Below are 24,170 nucleotides of genomic sequence, written 5' to 3' on the forward strand. Positions count from 1 at the left end.
TGCTCTGTACCTTACATTTATCATATACTGAGGTCTACATTGTACACGATAATAAACAACAAACAAACAAACAACAACCGGGATATCAGTAGCATCGCATTGACGTAAATTTTATGTGTAGACGTAGGAAGAAATTTTCAATAGCACAGGGATAATACAGAAACGAAATTACGTCTTGAAAACCTTATAGCGGGATTGTACACATGTATACTCACTTCAAGGCACAATTCGAAATGAATGTAATGTCAACTTTTTATTTGATAGATAAAAATGGTGCTTTACTTTGGACTAAGTAATCGTACATGAATTCAATGCAAATCATTGTGTCACACATATACGGCTGTCAACCCGGCTGTCAACCCGGCTGTCAAGCAAAAGAAAACGGACTGGAACTAAACTGACTTGTTTGATATCTTAATAGTACAAGTGGATTTAGTTCTAGTCTGTTTTCTTTCGCTTGACAACCGTACATGTGACAATTTAAAATCGCTGAAGTGTTATAACGGATAAGTTTTCAAAATTGTATCTCAACTGATATTGCTGTAGAAACCATAATATCAATATAAATGTAAATTGAATAATTTATTGAATACTTTACAATTACATAATGTATCGGAACGTTGTGCTTAAATTGTCTACTACATTTACCTAAGGTTTGTTGAAGGAGTCTCAACTAGACAATCGTGTCTGTCTGTCTGTCTGTCTGTCTGTCTGTCTGTCTGTCTGTCTGTCTGTCTGTCTGTCTGTCTGTCTGTCTGTCTGTCTGTCTGTCTGTCTGTCTGTCTGTCTGTCTGTCTGTCTGTCTGTCTGTCTGTCTGTCTGTCTGTCTACTCTCTTTACATCGTTTACAAGACAATGAAAGTATAAAAAAGAGAAGATATACTTGTTCAGAGAAAATAAAGATACAGGAACAGAACCACCTGCTTTCCTGGACATCCCACTAAACAGTTAAAATATTACCATGTAAGGGCAAAGACATGTATATCGATATTGACCAGATCTACCACGCTTTCGTTGTCTCCACACATACCACAGTGTTTTTAATTTCTCCAACTTTAAAGGCACAGTTCGACAAGGCAGACACTTTAGGGGTGAAAAACAGTTGTCTGAAAGAGCTATAGAAAAAAAAGCTGCTCCAGAACAAAAGAATGATTCTATGTAATCCCCATGGATTGTATGCTCCTGAGGGAGTTGAGGAAGTCTAAATGACCGTTGTACCACAATAGGTACGTACCAGTGGAAATGATTGTAAAGCACTTTGAGGACAGTATGAGAAAGCGCTTTATAAAAGCTAAGATTATCATTATTTCACGGTTTCACTGATGGGATAGTACTAATGCGAGAACCTTATACTGAGTCCCTTAAAGAAAGAAAATACTTCGGATGGACTATTGATGTATTGCTTGACTTCACTACGTCTGTTGATAGAGTGCTTCATAGTTTCAGCACGCAGTGTTTGACAACCAGACCACATCTCGAAGGGGTTATACTAATAATTAATAGACATAACTTTCCATGTCATCTAGGGCTTCACGTGTCTAATCGTTCTTAGTTTAATTAAATACCCCACGTCTTCCCATAAAGTTCTCCAAGCGTCTGATGTCTATTGTCACGTCACTCGACCGTCGAACTTGACCACGCCGTTCTATGAAGTGTGCCATTGGGTCCAATCTGTGTATACAGGCACATAGCACAGTATTATGTGTTTGCAACATCAACGTTTACTGCGATGCTCTCTCTGTTTTAATTACCGTTGTTTTCACACAGATGAAGGATGTTTTAATTCGACCAATTACAGAGAAAAAGCTCACGCTTTTGGCCTCTACACTAGTAGGCTGTGTTTTGTGTTGACCTACCTTCTAAGATCTTCCGTGATTGGAGGTGTTTTATCTCTGACCTCCCAAGTAGGTAGTTTTTTTACCACCCATCCTACAAAGAAAACTCTAATGTTAATTAGACGTAGTGAACATTTCCAAGGTGCAAAGTTACTATTCTCTATAAAGTTATCAGTGTCTGTTTACCTGCCCTTTCCCAAATTGGTTTGCAACTAATAATTACTGCGTTATTTTCTGTCAAGTCTCGTGAAGTACCTTCTTAGAGTCTCTCAACAACGTTCCACCTGAGTGCGTACTATTGAAGTATCGGATTTATTTGACGACTGCAGCGGTCACTTCGTTCTGTCACTCACACAGTCCTACATTCCGTTCACAAATGGGAGATCAAACCTCGCTAATTTTTCCCCTTCGGTTTTTGGTCGTACTAGTTTGATTGTTTGAGGGTGAGGTATCCAGACAGTATATGGCGTGAACTCAACAACCATACCCGTCTAGGAATGCTTTAATTTGTTCTTTGTCGACCGAATACTTTCTCCCTTTCTTTCTTTTGCTTCACCTGTTTATTTTGAATAACTTTTTTTTGTTAGAAAACATACCAGTACGTTTATTGTTCAGTAACCATTTAAAAACCTACTCTTGCCACTTATGGAGTTGTCAGGTCATCATAGCAGGTTGCCGGGTCATGTCTATGAAATAATATACTACTTTTAAAGAAATATAACCGTTTGACTCACAGAAAGCCGCCAATCGTCCACAGGAAGTATACACGTTATCACATACACAGAGTGAGACTTAGGGTAGAAATAGAACAGTCTGAATATTGTATAAGATGATCAGCGTTCTAAAATCTGCTAAACATACTTCTGGCGATGGCACTTCCTGTCAGGTTTTTGCTCTTTTTGTATCTATTCATATGAAGCAGGAAAATCTCCACTGTATAATACTTTTATACGTAAGAATCCAACCCCATTTGCTGTGATTCTTCATTTTAACAATTTTAATTTTGTTCATGTGTAATGTCTGATCTCACAAAACATCCACCTTTATTTTGAAAGATAATTATGTAAAAATGTAAATTAGTGTTGCTTCAGAGTCAAAGGGGCTTAGTGAAATTATTGTTACTTTTGTCATTTTCCAAAAATGACATATTTCTTAGATATTTTCAGATATAGTTTACTCAGTGTTTCTTCTCCGATCTCACCAAAATTTGTCATGGGTGTAGACAGGTAATAGGAAAAAAACCCACGTTATTTTAATTTGACTGATGATCATAATGGTATAGTGCCGAAAATATACGTTTTTGTCTTTTTACGCCTTCAATATGACTTAATTTAATGCTTTCAAATTCAGGACTTTGCCATCTCACTGGAACGGGAAGAACACGAAATTCTGCCGGAACCCCCCCCCCCCCCCCCACCATGTAGACACCATACGGGATAGGATCTGTATCGTTGCGTGCGTATACATTCAGAGATAGTTCAAACGTTATTGAATCTAACAATGTCATATAATTGTAATAGTTTATCCAGTCAAACTAAACTTGTCTGGCTAGAATAAACATCTGATTGAGATTGCAACATTTATTTTATCGTTTGGGGAGAGGGAGAGAGAGAGAGAGAGAGAGAGAGAGGGAGAGAGAGAGAGAGAGAGAGAGAGAGAGAGAGAGAGAGAGAGAGAGAGAGAGAGAGAGAGAGAGAGAGAGAGAGAGAGAGAGAGAGAGAGAGAGAGAGGAGAGGGGGAGGGAGGGAGGGAGGGAGGGAGAGAAGGGGGATAGGGAGGGAGGGAGGGGGGAGGGAGGGAAAGAGAGAGTCGACATGAAATATGTTCTGTGATAGATATAAACAAACATACAAGATCGGTTTGCCTTGCAACATGTCATATTGATGATTCTAGTTCTCCATGCATCCAACAAGTTGCAGTGTAAAATGTGACTAAGCACTGTTTAATGATCGATGAAGTTGTCAGACAACTTTGCTTACTCAGGACTGTTCATTGCAACGATCCATAGAATAGTTATATCAACGACAAGTAATGGGTCATACATTGGGCCATGCATTTAATGTATCAATTCAAAATGGAGTAGGAGAAACAGACAAACCCTTGATTACATGAAGTATTTGTTCAATCGATGTACAAGAACTACAGATAAAGTCGGTCACTTGGTTGTGTATGGGTAAAAAGTGTTGAAGTAAGTGTGTGTGTGTGGGGGGGGGGGTTAGGTTATGGGTAAGGTATTGTCAAAGAAAATTTGCTGGTGTTAACTTTTTCTACGGAAGTAGAATCTAAGGGATGATATTTATATACAAAACTAGTACTTGTATGGTATGCAACGTAAAACGCCCTCCATTTCCAAATGGCCTAACACCGTAAACTTCACTGTAGCGCGACCGTTGGTAGCTCATAGCACGCACATTCCTTTATCAATGCTCAAAATCTTACTGCATGACTTCAAAGACGTTTCAATTTAACCTTATTTTGGCTTTTCGAAAACGTACTAACTGATCGATCGATCAATCGATCAATCAATCAATCAATCAATCAATCAATCAATCAATCAATCAATCAATCAATCAATCAATCAATCAACCAACCAACCAACCAACCAACCAACCAACCAACCAATCATGCAATCAGAGCAAAAGAGAAGGAGAGGAGGGAGAGGGGCTAGGGAGGGAGGAAAGGAGAGAGAGGGGAGAGGGAGAAACTTTTCTCTAGTCAACGTACATTCGAGTAGAATCATGTCTGGGTAGTATGTATCTATTTCATGACGTCACAACACAGTAGTTCGCAATGCCACGGTCAAGTTAGCCTGGAATCCACGCTGTCCGGAAAAAGAGTCGACCTTCCAGTGGTATGTGTTCCAGCTGCTGGTTACAACGGAAGCGTTCTGATTTTGCCCTTTATTTTGTTGGTACATCCACAAACGCTGTTTTCCAGGTACACTCTGTTAGAATTAACGCTAGATATCGAAGGTAATCCATCACCAGCCATACCTGACATCAGTGTTTTAAAGACAAAAAACTAAAGGCTAAAATTAGCTAACATGAATTTGAAATATATGTTCCGAGTCATATATCGGATCTAAATGATTTACGTCCTATTGAACGTACACTTGAACTTGAGTGAGCACAACTTGATAATTGACACATACTACACTGAACTGTCTGGTATGTCAATGTCAACCTATTACTATGGTTACCATAATGTTACATTAATCCACCCATCTAGTTCAAGGTCTTTGGTGAAGGCGTTTTGAATAGCACGCGACAACACATGAACTGTCAATGACATCCACGGTCACTTTTCTTTTAACATATTTTCAGGTTAAACATATTCATGTTTCCCCAAAAGACGACCAAAACAATACAGTGGGGTGAATGGTTAGGCCTAACAAAAAAAATCATGTGGTTCCGATTACGCTCAATGTTAGAATAGGTGGGGGTAGGCAGATTTTTTTATTTTATTTTATTTTCTCTCTCTCTCTCTCTCTCTCTCTCTCTCTCTCTCTCTCTCTCTCTCTCTCTCTCTCTCTCTCTCTCTCTCTATCATATGTGTGAGTGTCTAGTTTAGGTAGTTATGTTTTCCATATTGTCTCTGTGTTATTGGTTTCTTCCCAGCAGATGTACAGCCAATACAGATTAGAAGAATAGTTTTACATTGTTTTTTTAAGTTGATGTCAATTTCTGCATCCACTATTTCTTGCGAGATTTCACAATTTTCGCGATTGTATAAATTTTTTTCTCGAATACGTAAAAAAATTTAGGATCGGCGTGGAAAACTAGGTGGGGTCGGGTAACTGGAATCAAACAATTTTGTAGGCCTTATAGATTTTTGTAAAAGCACATGTGTATCAGAAGGTTAAGGGTCCAAATATCACAGATAAAACAGTTCCCAACATTACCAACGCTTTTTCACACTTTTTCTCCACTGTGCCAGTCACTTTTTGATGTAATTTCTTTGTGTATCCGTTTTCGCAATGCATAAATATGTCTCTCTCAGCTACGTAATAAACGGTGATATTGAATTATTTCATTTCTTTCAGATATAATGCCGTTGTTAAAAATGAATTCCTCCTGGTGTTTTTTCCTGGAATTTGTCGCCGTATATGATAACGTGTGTGAATTACATATATTTACTAAAGTAGGGTAGCTACACACTTATCCAGAATCTTATATCGTACGACTTGTACAGAAAAGTTTCCGGTCGACTACTCGAGTTAGACTCTCCAACGTTCAAGTGTACTACTATACTTTCATAGAGAATGTGTTTGTGTAAAGTGCCAACGTTTTAGTTCCACCATTTACGTCTGAGTCGAGTACTTGAAATTAGCCACTCTGCAGGCAAGACAAATACACACGTCAAAATAAACATAGGATGAATTACCTGTAGCATTTATGCACATCTAAATGGCAACCAAACTCGTCTTGTGTGTTTATATGTAATGTAAACAATCAGTGGATACCCAGTCCCGGGTACCCAGGCAGTCTAGTTACCCCGATTGAGCTACCATTTCAGTCAAGAACTACACTGTCCTAACCAGTTTCAATACATGTATTCCTGAATTTTTCGCATCAAAGTCTTTTTCTCTTTCCAGTTTCAGACATGTATCTATATTTCTCGTGCAACCCCCCCCCCCACAATACCCCCCTCCCAAGCATCACAAACAATTCCGAACTTAGATATAATCATTGCATTTCTTAAAATTCTCGTATGTTCCTATCTGGACAACATTTCACCAGTAACTGATTTTTGCAATATTCTTTGGTGGTGACAACTAATCAGTGCAGTCTATGAAAATACCATTTCTGATAATAAATACACTGTAATATATATATACTTGGTGCCCATACACTTACATACACACCAAATGTAGCGTACAATGTATTTATTCATGAGAGCAATGGTTGGACTGTTTAGACTGATGAAATGTTGTCCAGAGAGAATAAACCGGGATATGGGCGCTGTACTGGTTGTGTGTGAATTAAGTAATCAATTATAGATAACATTGACGTGTATGGCCGATGATATGTGAAAGAGATAGCATATTTTTTTTAATGAGAATGAAAATATTTGAATGGCTAGTAAAGTATAGTGTTACGTGATACTGGCTATCTTCAAATATATCATTATATTTTAGCCCCCCCCCCCCCACACAATAACCAAGAAAGGAAAACCTATGAATGGTTGTCTTCTCCTAGTAATGGATTTTTTCATGGTCACTGTAGACTGAAACAGAAACGAAATCATTCCCGTCAGTCAGTGAGTACAGAGTGAAGCTTGACGTCAGTTGAGAAGATAAAGAGATAGGTGCTGAACTTGAAAAGTAAACGTTTTACCTCTCGTAATGAGAGAAAATGTGGTGATGTGGTCGGATGCTGTATGTATGTATGTATGTATGTATGTATGTATGTATGTATGTATGTATGTATGTATGTATGTATGTATGTATGTATGTATGTATGTATGTATGTATGTATGTATGCATGTATGTATGTATGTATGCCTGCCTGCCTGCCTGCCTGCCTGCCTGCCTGTCTGTCTGTCTGTCTGTCTGTCTCCCCAGGGTCTGTCTGCCCGCCCGCCTGCCTGTCTGTTTGTAACACACTAGCTACAGCAAGGCATGATTTCATGGACCAAGTGATGTTTACCTACTTGTGAACAACTAGCAACAAAGACTGACATCTAGTCACTAGATGAATACTTGTTCGCTACCTTGTCAACAAGAGTTAAAACCTTATGAGAAGCACTCATTCCACCAGTTTGTATCGGGTTGATTGTTGTATTCAAGTGAAACTCTATATGCAATGTCAAGGATATCCCCATTTTCGTAAAGTTAATCCTGTGAAGGCTCAATGCAACCATTTGGTGAAGTCAACAGCGGATTTTGTTGGGCATGTATAGTTTCCTGTTACAATGATCGGTATTTGTATATTTCCGTTATCGTCAGGTGTTATACTTCTTATTGCTTTCATTGGCATAGTGTGGTAACTTTCTTACACTATTATCAGAAAACAGTGACAAATGCGCTGTCTGTCTGTCTGTCTGTCTGTCTGTCTGTCTGTCTGTCTGCCTGCCTGTCTGCCTGCCTGCCTGCCTGCCTGCCTGCCTGCCTGTCTGTATGTCTGTCTGTCTGTCTGTCTGTCTGTCTGTCTGTCTGTCTGTCTGTCTGTCTGTCTGTCTGTCTGTCTGTCTGTCTGTCTGTCTGTCTGTCTCTACGTACGTACGTACGTACGTACGTAAGCACGTAGATCTGTCTTATTGCTGTGCTAGATATTACAACAAACATATCTCGTATATGCTTTGCTGCGAGCAAAGCAGCAAGGTATACTGTGAAGATGAATTACAGGGCGCCACCAACGACTCTATCGGAGAATTTTTGTAAATGACAAGTCTGGAGATTTTTATTTTCATCAAAAACTTCAAACATTCATATACCTTATTAAATATTATAACCCGTCTTTGTTGTTTTCAGAACATATCTAAAATTATTTTTACGATCAACACAGAACTGATTAATGACAGCTTTATGAAGTAGGTACGGAGAGGATTATCTGAACATCATCAGTGCAGTATACTAGTAATACTACACATAATATAAACAATTTTCATGTACATACATGAATCTGTGGTTGATGACTTCTGACATGTATATAGCAGATAATCTATAATTAGATGACATGGTGTACTTTTGCAAACAATACAACATTCCAAGTCAATTTAGATTGTTGTTTTTTAAATCACATAAAAATAAAGTCTCTCGGTAAGTCAGACATATTTGATCAGTCGTATTCAGAATGGTAGGCGCGAAGTTTTCTACCGACCCATTCTTGTTTGATGTCAATCCGGGTATATACATTCTCAAGAGAGAATTTTTCCGGTATTTCCGAGATGAAGAAGTTACAGTGACAAAAGCAGAGTTTTTTTTATACCTGGGGTGGAAATAATGTCGATACATGTCTTCAGCGACAGTAAAGTAGTTTCTCTGGTCTTGTTAGCACAGTTCATCATGGTTCGTGGAATAATGATAGCACGTTAACATTTTACAAATGCATACGTGAAATACGCACGTGTCTACTATACTACGATACCGACTTGTTTGTAAGGTATGCCTAAATACAGAGTTTGTACATTTTAATATACACCATTAAAAACTACACCCCCCAAAAAACAACAACAACAACAACAACAAACAAACAAACAAACAAACAAACAAACAAACAAACAAACAAACAAAAAAAACAAACAAAAAAAACAAAAAAAAACATGTACTCTGCTTGTGACCCTTTAAAACACAGACTTGTCAAAAAATGCAATGCTTCTGTCTAAAAACACTCATATAATCTAAAATCCGATCTCTTTTCCTCATTACAAGCAAATTCAGCTACTCGAGGTACTAAACTTGACCTTAACGTTTTGACTACAGTGGGTTTGGGTCGTCATTATCAACATCATAGCGGTCATCATCTTTGTGGTTTGGGTCATTGTCGTCATGGCCATGTTCGGTGTCGTCGTGTTTGCTGTCATTATCTGGATGTCCATGTCCATGTCCGTTCTCACCACTTTCACTGTTACCACCGCTACTGTTGCTACCATGGGAGCAGTTAGCGCCCTCACAGTCATCTTTGCAAATGCTGAAAACAATGACCGCAGCAACAAACAAACAAATCCCGATGATTGACAGCGCCAATGAGATCTTTGTGAATTTACCTACTTTCTGTACACGACGTTTTTTTCGGTCGGAGATGGCCTACAAGTTAAGGAAAAGAAAGTGATTTTCATAAAGCTAAAAAATATTCAAGTTGTGTAGTAAAGTCAAGTTAACAAATGATGAGATTTGGAAAATGTTCAATAAACAACCGTTGTCTGTATTTAATGTTTCAAAAGTGTGTGTCTGAGTTTCATAATGTGAAACTACACTTGGCTGTAATCCTTACGTATAGGTGAACGGGACGTTAAAATATAGAAAATTTGATAAAATATTACAAAGCAGTAATCGGTGGCATATAATCTGATCTTCCACAGACCCACAACATTGCTACAATAGGTAACAGAACTATTTACATAAATTTAATGTCGTCAAAGTTTTGAAAATCGAAATCACTCAACGATTTTGTTTCACAACGGTGTACTACGAGTTTGATCCTTTTTCAGTTTTTCGAGAAATCATTATCTCAAGCTGAATCTGTCTTATCTCGTAATCACACTGCCCACTAGTAAAATCTAAGCATGATCATTTTCAAGGAGAAAATTGGCAAAAGTTAATATCAACGAGAGGAAAGCTGTTTTGTCTGTCTGTCTGTCTGTCTGTCTGTCTGTCTGTCTGTCTGTCTGTCTGTCTGTCTGTCTGTTTGTTTGTTTGTTTGTTTGTTTGTTTGTTTTTATGAGTTCTATATACATCTTACCAAAATTGACAGAATCAATGCTGGTATTCCAAGAGGAAAGAACAACACACAAGCAAAGATAGCCAACACTAATCCAATGACGTCGACACTACACCGTGACTGTGACGAAGGCTTGTTTTTCTTTGTAGTTTTGGTAAATTTCTTGGTTTCCTCAATCACAGTGTACTGTTGTTTGTTGGGATGTTGGCCCTGGAAATAAGCGTATCCAAAAGCAAGTCAGATATAATTTCATTTCACGAAGGACATATGTCACAGTCCGTTTCAAATTACCGTTCAGCGGCTTTGTTTGATCCGTCCACGCAGAAACCTGTAAAATTTACGATAGCAAGATTGGATGAATACAGTTTCTTGCGACATTTTGTCTAAAAGAAATAAACTAATAATGTGCCACCATGTAGACACCCGAAATGCAGACGACAAAACATTGCAACTGGCGCCCGCATGTCTGCGTCTAATCGCAGCAGTAGGTTTATTTATGTAAATTGATATTAAAATGTACAGTTTATTATTCTGTATGGTTGTATCAAACAGAACCACGGAACGGCAACTTTAAACGAGCTGTATATAAAAAAAAGAATCTGCGTAATCAATAACAAAAGTTAAACCTAAAATTCATTTTGTTGTTCTTAAAATCAAAATCGACTATCGGCTGTGACGTCATGTAGCAAACTACGTCATCATATCTTTAGTTTGACTTACATCTGCCTGCTGTTCGATTGTCACTGACCCTGGCAAAGTTAGCGTCACTTCAACGAATGATGGCGGTGGTCCGCTCTTATTTAGATCTGTCGTTGTTACCGGATAGATCTGGTCCTGTGACGGAGCCTCTGGAGTTGGTGGGGGATGTTCGTAGTCTTCCAGTATGACATTACGTTGGAAGTTTGTTGGGGTACCCGGGTAGGAAGGAGGAAGACTGTATGTGTCTTTGCGGTCGTTTTCATCGGCGGCATATGCTGTATAAGGGAGGGGAAACAAATTAAAAAATTGGAACATTTGAATGTACCGGCTTACATTTCAACAATGGAATAAAAACAAGAACAGTATACAATTTGTAAGTACAGTATGAAAGTTTATAAAAAAAAAATAGAATTAGGGAGGACATTTGAACACTATTTAGAACGTTTTGTAAGTAACCATAAACTGACATTTGAAAATACGCCAATAATGGTAAACAGCCGTGTGTTGCTGAGATTACGTTTTTATACGTTAGATTGGAGGAGGGAAGGATGACCATGTCATTCGCACAATTCACAGTATGTTACGACGTTGTAGTTCGCAGTAGCTGAAGCAACGAAAAGGCCGCGAGGGGGCGCTGCGCCATCGTAAGTAGCTATTGGTTTTACGCTGATGAACTACGTGTCATCATTGATCAGATTACGGGTTTAATTTTGCGAGTAAATTTTGGAGAAAAGATTTTTGGTCGCGTCTTCGAGTGTTTACAACAGAGTGCTGTATATTTAGGGTTTCATAGAGTATTTTTTTCACTTATTTCATTTCATGAAGTTGTTTGCAATGGCTTCTTTGAGTATGTCCTAAAATGAGGTCGCAGTAATTTCAGCGTACTGGCAAATGATTTGTACCCGAACTATCACAAATGGCTGACGGCATTCAACATTTCGATATGACGTCAGAGGTGTGCTAGCATACTTAGAACCGAATGAAGCAATTCTGGTTGCGTATGTAATGTAGAAATCCAAGACTGCTGACGTCATGATAATAATGAAATCAAATTAAAATAGTCATTTTGAAATATGAGACAATTTTTTTCAATGTTTCGTAAAAGATCATATACTCCTGATAGGTGGAACGGACGATCGAGCCACGGCGCAACTTGTTTTTACGAACCCTACCGAGGGCAACGTACGTACGTACGTACGTACGTACAGGTAAACGTTTGAACAAAATATGAAATAAAATGATGAGTAAAATAAAATTAAAATAAAATCGTCAAATTTGAATTTGATATTACTGTAGGAAATATTTGAGATTGTTGATAAAAGTATCTGCTGGGTTAATAATTACAGAAAGATTAATGGCGTAGTCTTCGTACACAGATGTCACAACCTTAAAATAGCTATGTTATTTGAACAATGATTTTGTGTGCACTGTGTAGACTACCAAAGGTGTAAGAAGCGTGTCCAGAACAAATTTGTCATCAAATACAGTTGATGTACATTGTATTCTCATTGTTTACATCTACTGTTGTTTAGCAAGTCCAGCTCAAGTACATGTATCCTGGTTAACCAGACAATCCCATTCTCGCAAACCGAAATATCAAGCCTCTTGACGACGGTGCGTCTTAGACGGTGCCGTAAAAGGGGCTGTGGTTTACGACAATATGGACGGACAATCCGCACGGAACCGCATTGTGACGGCTGTCGTCTGTGACGTCCGACGTGCGAATGTCACACTACACGTAATGACATTCAATATAAAACGATATTGTATACCATATAGGGTACAACAGACAAATATGGATGATTCGAAACAAAAGTAGTTTTATCCTAAGTTTTTTTCGTGTCCTATTTAAAAGAAAAAAAGGAATGTTGGCATAAATTGTAAGTGTTTCGTGTTTACCATGTGTCGTTCAGTTTATCCAATTTGTTTGTAGTCACATCACCATCTCTATGGCAACGTTACCTGAAATTCCGTCATCACAAAGGTCCAACAAACGCTGCAAAGTTTTATCGATTTATGTATACTTAATATTTGAATATGTACAACAGTCTCATCAAGCACCTTTTTATAATTTAGGAAACAATCTTAATTTCAGCAAATTTTTGTTTCAAATTACTATGGTAGTCAGATACGTTGGCTTATAATGTTATGTCCTTGAACAACTTTTCTTAAGCTTTGCGAGACAACTCTTAAGTATTTAAACTATCATGTAGATCCAAATTGTGTCTTTCCATTCTTTACCGCTAGCTACCATACATAAAAATATCAACATGAATTAATAATATGTATATACCTTTGTTGTCTGTGCCCTCAGCCATTGTGGATGTATCAATGTCTTACTGCCTCTGTCTCTCAATTCTTGAATATTAATGATGCAGAACTGAACTGTATATAAGAAACTTTACCGACATGGGCGATTCCAATCACAGCGGGGAAGGAGGGTCACTTTGAATGGCTACAACATCCCATAATGCATGAACAAAATATATTCAACCAATGAAAAATCAGATCTGAATCCGTGATAGCAGTATCAGGTGAGATGGTATCAATTGTACATTGATTATAATCATGTACTTTTATGTAATCAAGTGATATTTTTTCCAAGGCTTGTTTGTATTTTTACTGTAGACTCAAATTTGCTCTCGGGTTGTAACTAAGACTCTGTTTTCTTATGAACCCAGTGTTATGTGAGGATTAGATGGTTATTATGTGTTATTTTGGTTACTGCCACGTTCCAAATGATACTGACGACATTTTAGGCCAATAGCAAATTAGGCAAACCAACAACAATTCCCCTTCCAAAATATAAAGTTTTGTTAGCTATATGTCAGATGTACACCACCGTCACCGATGTGACGACATCATGACAGCCATGCCATACGTGACTTTGCAATCAGATAACTACGTTTAGAATTTTGAGCAGCTCCCTGTCTCGTACCTTATATAATAGAAAGGTTAATATTTAATCTTACCTTGTAACATATTCTATATTACAGACTATACGTCACTTCAGTTCCTTAGATTGCAATAAGTGCACTGTCATTGTAGCTGAAGACAGTGTTATAATTGTATTTATCACATGATATACTTGGACCATCTTTCTTTCACTTCTGACATCCACTCAGTGTCGAGTTCAAAGTACAGATCCGGACAGCTCCACCCCCACCACACACATCGATTTAACAATAAAACACGATTAACATACATGCATACATACATACATACATACATACATACATACATACATACATACATACATACATCCATCCATAAATACATACATACATCCATCCATCCATAAATACATAAATACATACATATATACATACATACATATATACATACATACATACATACATACATACACACACCCATCCTTCCATAAATAAATAAATACATACATACATCATACATACATACATACATACATACATACACACATTCATATATATATTATACATACATATACACAGATACATGCACATACATACATACATACATACATACATACTTACATTACATACATACATATATACATACATACATACATACATACATACATACATATATACATACACACATTCATATATATATTATACATACATATACACAGATACATGCACATACATACATACATACATACATACATACTTACATTACATACATACATACATACATACATACATACATGCTGTATATAGATTTAAACAAATGGAAGCAACAATGATTTACTAGTATGATGGCTAATGAAAAGCACAACACTTGTTATCTGGATAAAAACCAACTTTTAATTTTTGGAAAAATAAAAACAATGTATAAAAGTACGATAAAACAAACAATAAAATAAAAAGTAAACACTGTCACAAGATTCATACCATAAGGACAATTCATGTACATGTATACAGACTCGTATATAACTCAGAACAAGACATGTTCTAGTATTGTTTATAGGTAGTAACTTCTACCAGCTGCTAGATACTTCAATCAGACTGGTCTCTTCATCGACTATACATTTACAGTTTTAAAGACAATGATACAACATTTATAAATATGAAAAAAGTAAACTATATTGTGTAAAGAATTTTGTGGAAGGATGACACAGATTTGAATAGTATTTCAGTACAGTTTTTACTTCGTGAGAAAAGTTTCTATGGCGCAGTATTTCACAACTGTTTTTACTGGGTAAGAAAAGTTTCTACGGCACAGTATTTCAAAACTGTTTTTACTGGGTAAGAAAAGTTTCTACAGCACATTATTTCAAAACTGTTTTTACTGGGTAAGAAAAGTTTCTACGGCACAGTATTTCAAAACTGTTTTTACTGGGTAAGAAAAGTTTCTACGGCACAGTATTTCAAAACTGTTTTTACTGGGTAAGAAAAGTTTCTACGGCACAGTATTTCAAAACTGTTTTTACTGGGTAAGAAAAGTTTCTATGGCACAGTATTTCACAACTGTTTTTACTGGGTAAGAAAAGTTTCTACGGCACAGTATTTCACAACTGTTTTTACTGGGTAAGAAAAGTTTCACAGACAAAATACATTTGAGCAGAGAAAAATGTCATCATGTGCTGCAGTACAAAAATTGTTGTGTTGCTGTGTAAAATGACTATATTAAGGTATAAATTATGCTGAAGTAGAAATGCCTAGGTATGTTGCAGTACAAATTAGGGTAAAGTACAAATGTTGAAGTACAAGTTACCATGTGTTGCAGTACAAATATGTTGCAGTATAAATTATCATGTATTGCAGTATGAATTACTGAATTGCAGTACAAATTGCCATCTTGTGTTGCAGTACATACATATTACCAGGTTGCAGTACAAATCACTGTTGCAGTACTCATTACTGAGTTGTCATACAAACTACAAAGTGATGCAGTACAAATTATTCCATGTTGTAAGTTTCTGTTGCAGTACACATAACCGAGTTGCGATACAAAATGATGCAGTATAAATTACTGTGTTGCAGTACAAATTAATGCTGCGGTACAAATTATTCCATGTCGTGCAAATGATTGTTGCATTACACATAACTGAGTTGTCATACAAAATGCAAAGTGATGCAGTATAAATTACTGTGTTGCAGTACAAATTAATGTACAAATTATTCCATGTTGCAATACAAACTACTGAGTTGCCATACAAAATACAAATTACTGTTGCAGTACAAATTATTACATGTTGAAGTACACATTACTTTGTTGCAGTCCAAATTAGTGTTGCTGTGCAAAGTGTCATGTGTTGCAGTACAAAGTACCATGTTCAATATATCACATCAACGTTGATCAATGGACTTTCACTTTCTGTACACAAAACTGTCCAATCAATACACTAACAGCACATCAATTATAAAAAAGCATTATAAAATTTTACAGGAAATCCACCTGAAATTGATATTCTCATCAACAATTTTTCCTCAACAGAGAAAAAGTCCAAGATTACTATCTTAGAAAAAACTGTCACTATAGTACACCAAGAATACAAGACTACACACATTTATATTTTATTCATTGAATGTTTCTTTAGTATGGATCTTCAATTATTTAAATGTGATTAATATTGTTGGGACATCTAATGATTTATTCAATAGAAACATGATTGATTTTCATATAAATTATTTGTTATCATAATTACTATGATGTGTTGGAGTACCAATTGCTATGTGCTATGGCAAGAATAACTGTTACACTACACCATCAACATGATGTATTGCAGTACAAATTACCAAGTACTGCAGCAATAATTACTGTGTTACACTACAAATTACCATAATGTGCTGCATCACAAATTAATATGCTTTTGGTACAAATTATTGCAATGTATTGCAGGATAAATTACCACCTTATGCTGCAGTACAAATTGCTATATGCTGCAGTACAATTTACCATGTGTTGCAGTACAATCTACCATGATGTGCTGCACCACAAATTGCTGTCTTACAATATAAATTAAGATATATATTATTGCAGCACAAATTACCATGATGCTGCCACACACATTCTTTAATTTGATATGGTGTGTCGCAGTAAAGGTTACCGTGTATTGTGGTAGATATTGCAGTAACAAATCTACTTTCAAAAAACAAAAAACAAAAATGATTTGAACACTCAGAAGATGGCTTAGACTTTGGTATTTACTTGTTATTAAATCAACATGTAACATATCGCTATATTTGGCAAACATGTTACCATAAATACTTAGTTTGCAGTGAAAATCTTTAAAAAGTCAACATCATACAAATGTACGACACAAAACAGAAAAATGGAACTCACTTGTGAAAGTTTCACTTTCATCTTGGCAATAATACTAACAAATGACATACACAATTGCATTTTTTGGTCACTTTACCCATGAATGTTTGGTTGATTTTTTTTAAAAAGTGAGAAAGCTCATCATAGTTGGTGTTTGAAAACATGTGTACTTTAAAATAGGAGGTAGAAAAGTGATAAGCTGCAAATTCAAAGAAATATCATTCTCCTACATCTCATCTGTTTTACTAGTAGTGTAAACTAACAATTCTTGACTGTGACCTTATTTGACCTTTAAGCTTAAGTACTAATTTATTCATGGATGTGTCCTTACTTCACCTTTACAAACTAATTTATTCATGATTGTGTCCTCATTAGACCTTCAAGTCCTAATTTATTCATAATTGTATGATTTTTTAATTTATTTGTGAATATGTCCTTATGTGACCTTTAACCTTGTGTATTAATTTACATGATCGTGCCCTTACTTGACCTTTAAGTATAATTCTGTCCTCACTTGACCTGTAAGTACTAATTTATTCATGATTGTGTCCTCGATTGACCTTCAAACTGAAATATCAATTTATTCATAATTGTGTCCTCACTTGACCTGTAAGTACTAATTTATTCATGATTATATCCTTGTTTGACCTTTCACGTTAAGTACTACTAGGCTAGACTTTTCCGCCTACAAGACCTGGATATTTTAGCAGGTGGTACGTCATCCTCTTCCACTTCATTATGACTTCTTTTCCTTGTCAACATTGTCTTGCTAATCCTGATTTTTTCACCACTATCCTTATCCGTAAGGAAACTAAGCAATCTCTTCAATGCCTTCGGTACATGAACACGATCTCCATTGGTTTGTTTGCAGGCAGTGTCTGTGTTGTTGTGTTTATCTGGAGCTACATCATTGTCTTTGTTTTCCATGGCTTCACTATTTCTGTCGCCTTGACAACTGTCAACACTACAAGTCCTCACTATGTTCTCTTTCTCTTCTTTCTTTCCATCTAAAAGTTTATACAGTTTATTTGTGTATTGTTCAATGACTAGGTGCAACTGTTCCACAAGACTTTGAGATAAAGTCTGAAAAGTGTTATGCCACTGACCAGACTGCTGTCTCAATAAACCCTCAACAGCGTCTTGCATCGTGACACTGTTGTAAATGTGTTTGTCTTCTTCATTCAATAGCAGATATTGGTTTGAAGAAACAGGAGTGCTATTGTCAATATCAAGGAAGGTACAATCATCATCTATAGATGGCACTCTCTCCTCTTTGCCGTAGACACTTCCATCATCACCATTATCATTAAATTCATCATCATTAGATTCATCAGTATCATAATCATCACTGTCATTACCATCATCATCAATAACATCTTCATCAGTGTCACTGCAACTATCATCATCATCATCATCATCATCACTGCTGTATTCGTTGACATCCTCCTCTTCATCACCCTCCTCTCCATCATCCTCACCGTTATCATCAACATCACAATCACCATCATCTTTATCAGTAAATACATTATCATCATCATCATCATCAGTGTCTTCATCCATTTTACGGTCTTTCTCTTTGAGACTCGCAACATGTTTGTTTTCTAAGATCTTTAATTCCTGTAAGATTTCAGAATAGTCTTGGTCCTGTGCTGCGGCCATAGCTACTCTCTGAGCTAACTCCATCCTTCTGTGATGTAATGTCCACATATGTTCTGTCAAGAGGTCCTCTAGTGGGAAATCAAGGAGACACAGATCACAGTATGGAATGTTATGTTTCTCTTCAAAGTGGGTGTCCAATAAGTCCTGTAAAAAAAAAATTAGATGATGTAAGATAATATTCCTAGTTAGCATAAGGAAGCCCTTTAAAGTGGCACAAGTTCAATAAGTAGAATACCGTAAGTACCTTTTAAATATCCAGCAAAAACTACACCCAAATATGTATAAACTCAGTTTGTACCCCTTTAATAAACCACAGTAACATGTAAACATAAACACAGTTTACAATGGAATATGATGTGGATTTGCAGCTCAAAAGCAAAAAGAAAATACATGTAACTAGCATATACAAATATTGTTCTAGAACAAACACTATTGGTACATAAATATGTACTGAAAACCAACCAAACAAATAAACAAATACAAACTTCTGATACATAAAAGTGAATACACTGTAACTTCAGATATGTGATGTCACTCTGCCCTCATCAGCCTGCTCTGTCTATGAAAGGGGTTGACCAATGTGTGAGGGCATCCCATCATGGAATACCTTACACTTACAGACTAAACAGTAAATGATGAATTGAGAACCACTGTAGTGATAATACTACAAAAGTATAGCTGTCAAATGTCACTTTATAATAGACCAAACAATAATTTGTTTGTTTTTTACAACTACTCTAATGACTTCCGTAAACAAACAAATAGATGTTGTAAATTAAAACACTGTATCTCACTGTGAACATATCAATTTTTAACTTGGCTTCTCTAATCTGACTTTGATAAGTTACAGTGATGTTGATGAGGTTGTAGTGTGATACAATATACCATGTTTACATGCCTGTGTGATACAATGTGTCATGTTTACATGCCTGTGTGATACAATATACCATGTTTACATGCCTGTGTGATACAATGTATCATGTTTACATGCCTGTGTGATACAATGTATTACTTTGTATCTCTTTGCAATACAATGTATCATTCTTGCATGTCTTTGTGGAACATTTATCATTCTTGCATGTCTTTGTGATACAATGTATCACTTTTCATATCTTTGTAATACACTTTATCATTTTACATGCCTTTATAAGGCAAAGTTTTGAGACATTTTTAAGAACTTCACTTTTCAGTGAAATTGGTACCCCAGGAGCATTCTAGTATTTCTACCTTAATGTTTTGATATTCTTATGAACCAGAACAGGTAAGATTAAGTGCAACAACCTACCTGGAATGGAAATACTTGATCACAAACATCACACTTGAAAGTATGACATTGTTGATGATGTCTTTGCATTCTCAGCTCACTTCTACACTGGTACACTGAGCAATGTTCACACATGCGGAATCCCTTCTTCAGTTTTCGTCTGGGTTTCTTAACTGATTTCCTCTCCTGGTTCATACATGGCTGTGTCAAAATATACCGCTGTCCTGATTTACACAGCCTAAGTTTGAGGGATGGTCTACTACAATTATTCCTCTCTACATGCCGACTTAAACTGAGTTCATATCTAAAGTGCACACCACATTTCGGACATACATACTTGTCACTATCTTCTGTCTCGCTACTGACAGCTGGCTCATCCTCAAATATTTTGACATCCTTGTCCATCTTTCTTGGACATACAAGATTAAGCTCACTACTTGCAGATCTAGTCCTTGATTCACCCCTGCTACTATTTTTCTCCGTATCACAAGTCTGGTGACTTTTTAAAGTCAATTCATTTGATGAAAGTTGGTCTAAATTCATATGTTCCTCTCTTGATTTATTTGTACTGATATTTTTGACAGGGTCCAAATTGACAGAGCATTTTCTTGGTTTGTTTCTACTGATATCTTTGACAGGGTCCGCATCGACAAACTTATTTCTTGGTTTGTTTGCCTCAATATCTTTGACTGAATCTACAATGTCATTTCTTGGGCTGATATCTTCAACAGGTGAAAATCTTGGGTTGATATGGGGTGAAAGTTTTGGTGGCGTTGCATCTTCATGATTGAACACATCTGCGTCTTGACAACTTGGGACTTCTTGATCACCAATACCATCATCCTCTTCAAGTACATATGGTAAATCATTATCAGCATACACTTCATACGGCTCAAGACTCGGTGGGCCTGTCATACCCTTGGAATTATCAACATCTGGGATGCTAGTAACAGCTGGTACTGGCAATGTAGAAATATCTATAGCAGGACTTCCATATGATATGGCCGGAGTAGGTGGGGTCTTTATCTGCGGAACTGTTTGATAAGATTCTACATGGCCACTATCCTGAATACATTTATCTGTGGGAGATAATTCTGGAGACCTAACTTCGTCCCATACAGTTTTACCTGTGTACTGTACATTTGGTGTTTCATGGGTAGGTGTGATATTCATTTGCTGTGAATGTAGAACAGGTATTTCATCAGTATCACAGTGTATGTAAGCTGGTTGTAATAAAGAGTTGACAAATTCTGCCAAACAATCTTTGTTGACAATCTCTCCGACTTCTGCCTTTGTTAGCTTTGAGTCTCTTGGAATACATACTGCCGACTCTTCATCAAGTTGTAGAAAACTGTATGACTTTTTTTCTGTTTTCCTAGCAATGCCATTCTTTGTTGAGTGTGTGCATGCACATGTGCTATTAATCCTGTCTTTCAATCCTTGACCAATTAATGTACACTGTCCACAGTAACTTGCACTTTCTTCCTGTTTCACGTCAAACTGTTCTTTCTTCAGATGACCAAGTATGTTGGTGGCATAACTGTCTATCTTGATATGATCTCCGACAATGTCTGTACATTTTGACTCTGATGGTAGTTTGATAGATGAATCTACATGATCTAATCTCCTGTCTCTGTCATAGGGCTTGGAATTCCATGGTTTCAAGGTACCGGGTTTTACTATGATGTTTGACAGAAACAATTTATTTTCATTCTGATTAGATCTTTGGTAAGTAGTATGGATCATTTTGTTATCTTCTTTCTGGATCAGGGTTGACTCCATAACATCCTTTTTGTCACATTGGTGGCTGCCATCACTGCACTTTCTTTTACTGCTGATATCAGACATACGTAGCTTATTCACTATAGCACAACCAGCATGGTCATTGCTAGAACTGGTCTCACTAGCTTTGATGCGTTTTATTTCAAGCTTACATGCCTGGTTCTCATTATCATCAAGGTGTTTGTCACAGCTTGTGCCAGGGTATCTGTCACAGCTAGTGTCCTGGTACCTGTCATAACGAACATCAGGGTAACTATTACCCAATTTATCCAACTTGGGTTGATTGACGCTATCGCAATCATGACACTGATAAGACAATGCTTGTTCTTCAAGCTTGAAGTGTGATTGGTGATGCTTTCTATTTGACAGGCCATCATATTTCTGCCCCTCTCTATCTTTTCTCGACCAATCAGCATAAGGTGGTTTTGACTTTACTTTCAAAGCCAACTTTCTCCTTCTTGAAGACTTCTCTTTGTGTCTGTTTGGTTTATTCTTGTGATATCGACTGTTGCTACTCTCTGTTTTAAAATGAACAGAACTGTCCTCTACACTTGGCTTTCTACTTGCACTGCTCTGCTCCACATCAACGCATGCTGCTACAGTAAGTGGTGCCTGAGTATATGTACAACCTTCATACTGGCCTGATGTCTGAAGGGTTTTATCTTCACACTGTCTCTCATGAGAATTACAAGGCAATGATCTCAAATTCTGTTGACTATGTTGTTGGTCCACCTCAATACAGAGATTCTTATTTATACCTGAGTCTTTAACTTTATCAAGATTCTTTTGCTGTTTAAATTTGTATAGAGCTGCACAAAAGTACTTGAAATGATAGTCATATCTCCCCTTGTCCTTGAACTTGTAGCCACATTTACTGCAATGATAGACATCATCTTTTCCATGTGCCATATTCAGATCCTAAAAAGCAAACCACAAGAGGAAATCAGTGAAATAAAATAAATACATGTTACCAGTTACACCATTTGGTAGGAAATGGGTCTTAACATACTAATACTATATCACAAGGGCTGGTAGCTGATCCTCACCATCTGCCATCAGTATGTCGAAAATTTCATGATCGACATGACGAATAAAGTTATTATTATTATTATTATCCAGTGACCCTAGCTATCCCCTCTACATCCATCCACTGGCCCTAGTTAGCCCAACTATATGCACCCAGTGACCTTAGCTAGCCCATTGACACTCATCAGTCCACTGGCCCTAGCTAGCCCATCTACACTCATCCACTGGCCCTAGCTAGCCCATCTACACTCATCAGTCCACTAGCCCTAGCTAGCCCAACTATACACATCCACTGGCCCAAGCTAGAGAACCCATCTACACCTATTCACTCTTCCCTAGCTAGCACATTTATACTCATCCATACCTCCTAAACTAACCAATCTATGTCCAATCTACACCCATGATCCACTGGCCATAGCTAGCACATCTACACCCATTCACACAGTGTGACCCTAACTAGCTCCTCTACACCATCCACAGGCCCACATTATCCCATTTATATTAATTCACTGGTCCTAGCATATACACAGTGCCAACCACCACTTTTGCCGTCACTAGCTTATCTACACCCATCTACTGACCCTAGCTAGCCTATCTACACCCATTTACTGACCCTAGCTAGCTTATCTACACCCCTCTACTGACCCTAGCAAACTTATCTACACCCATCTACTGACCCTAGCTAGCCTATCTACACCCATTTACTGACCCTAGCTAGCTTATCTACACCCCTCTACTGACCCTAGCTAGCCTATCTACACCCATTTACTGACCCTAGCTAGCCTATCTACACCCATTTACTGACCCTAGCTAGCTTATCTACATCCCTCTACTGACCCTAGCAAACTTATCTACACCCATCTACTGACCCTAGCTAGCCTATCTACACCCCTCTACTGACCCCAGCTAGCTTATCTACACCCCTCTACTCATGACCCTAGCTACACCCCTCTACTGACCCTACCTAGCTTATCTACACCCAACCATTATCTACACTGTAGCCAGTCAACTTATACACCCATGCACTGTACTGGCCCTCGATATCAAGTTGCATACCCATGATATAGCCCATCCAGTGTGACCTTATCCAACCGTAAGTCAACAACACCAACCAATTTTGTGTCAATCTAGCTAGCATCCATTCACTCTGGTCCCCACTAGCTAATCCACACCCATCCAGCACTCTAGGTCAAATCTAGTCCGACTGCAACCATCCACTCAGCCGCTATAATAGCCTGTATTAAAAACACACCATTTACTCGGAAGAGCTAGAGT

General features: G+C 37.3%; 1 protein-coding gene across 2 annotated transcripts in view; it reads right to left on the reverse strand.

The window, feature by feature from the left end:
- Positions 1 to 14,691: 14,691 nt before the first annotated feature.
- LOC144447383 (uncharacterized) overlaps positions 14,692 to 24,170 on the reverse strand; it is a 13,654-nt gene continuing 4,175 nt past the window's right edge. For both annotated transcript variants that reach the window (XM_078137383.1, XM_078137384.1), the window contains exons 2-3: positions 20,109 to 22,787; positions 14,692 to 18,967 (exon numbers count right to left, since the gene is read on the reverse strand). In XM_078137383.1, coding sequence (XP_077993509.1) covers positions 17,831 to 18,967; positions 20,109 to 22,778 — 3,807 coding nt within the window. In that variant the 5' untranslated portion in view covers positions 22,779 to 22,787 and the 3' untranslated portion in view covers positions 14,692 to 17,830. The remainder of the gene's footprint in view (positions 18,968 to 20,108; positions 22,788 to 24,170) is intronic.

Source organism: Glandiceps talaboti, chromosome 16 (assembly GCF_964340395.1).
Source record: "Glandiceps talaboti chromosome 16, keGlaTala1.1, whole genome shotgun sequence".
Classification (NCBI taxonomy): Eukaryota; Metazoa; Hemichordata; class Enteropneusta; family Spengelidae; genus Glandiceps; species Glandiceps talaboti.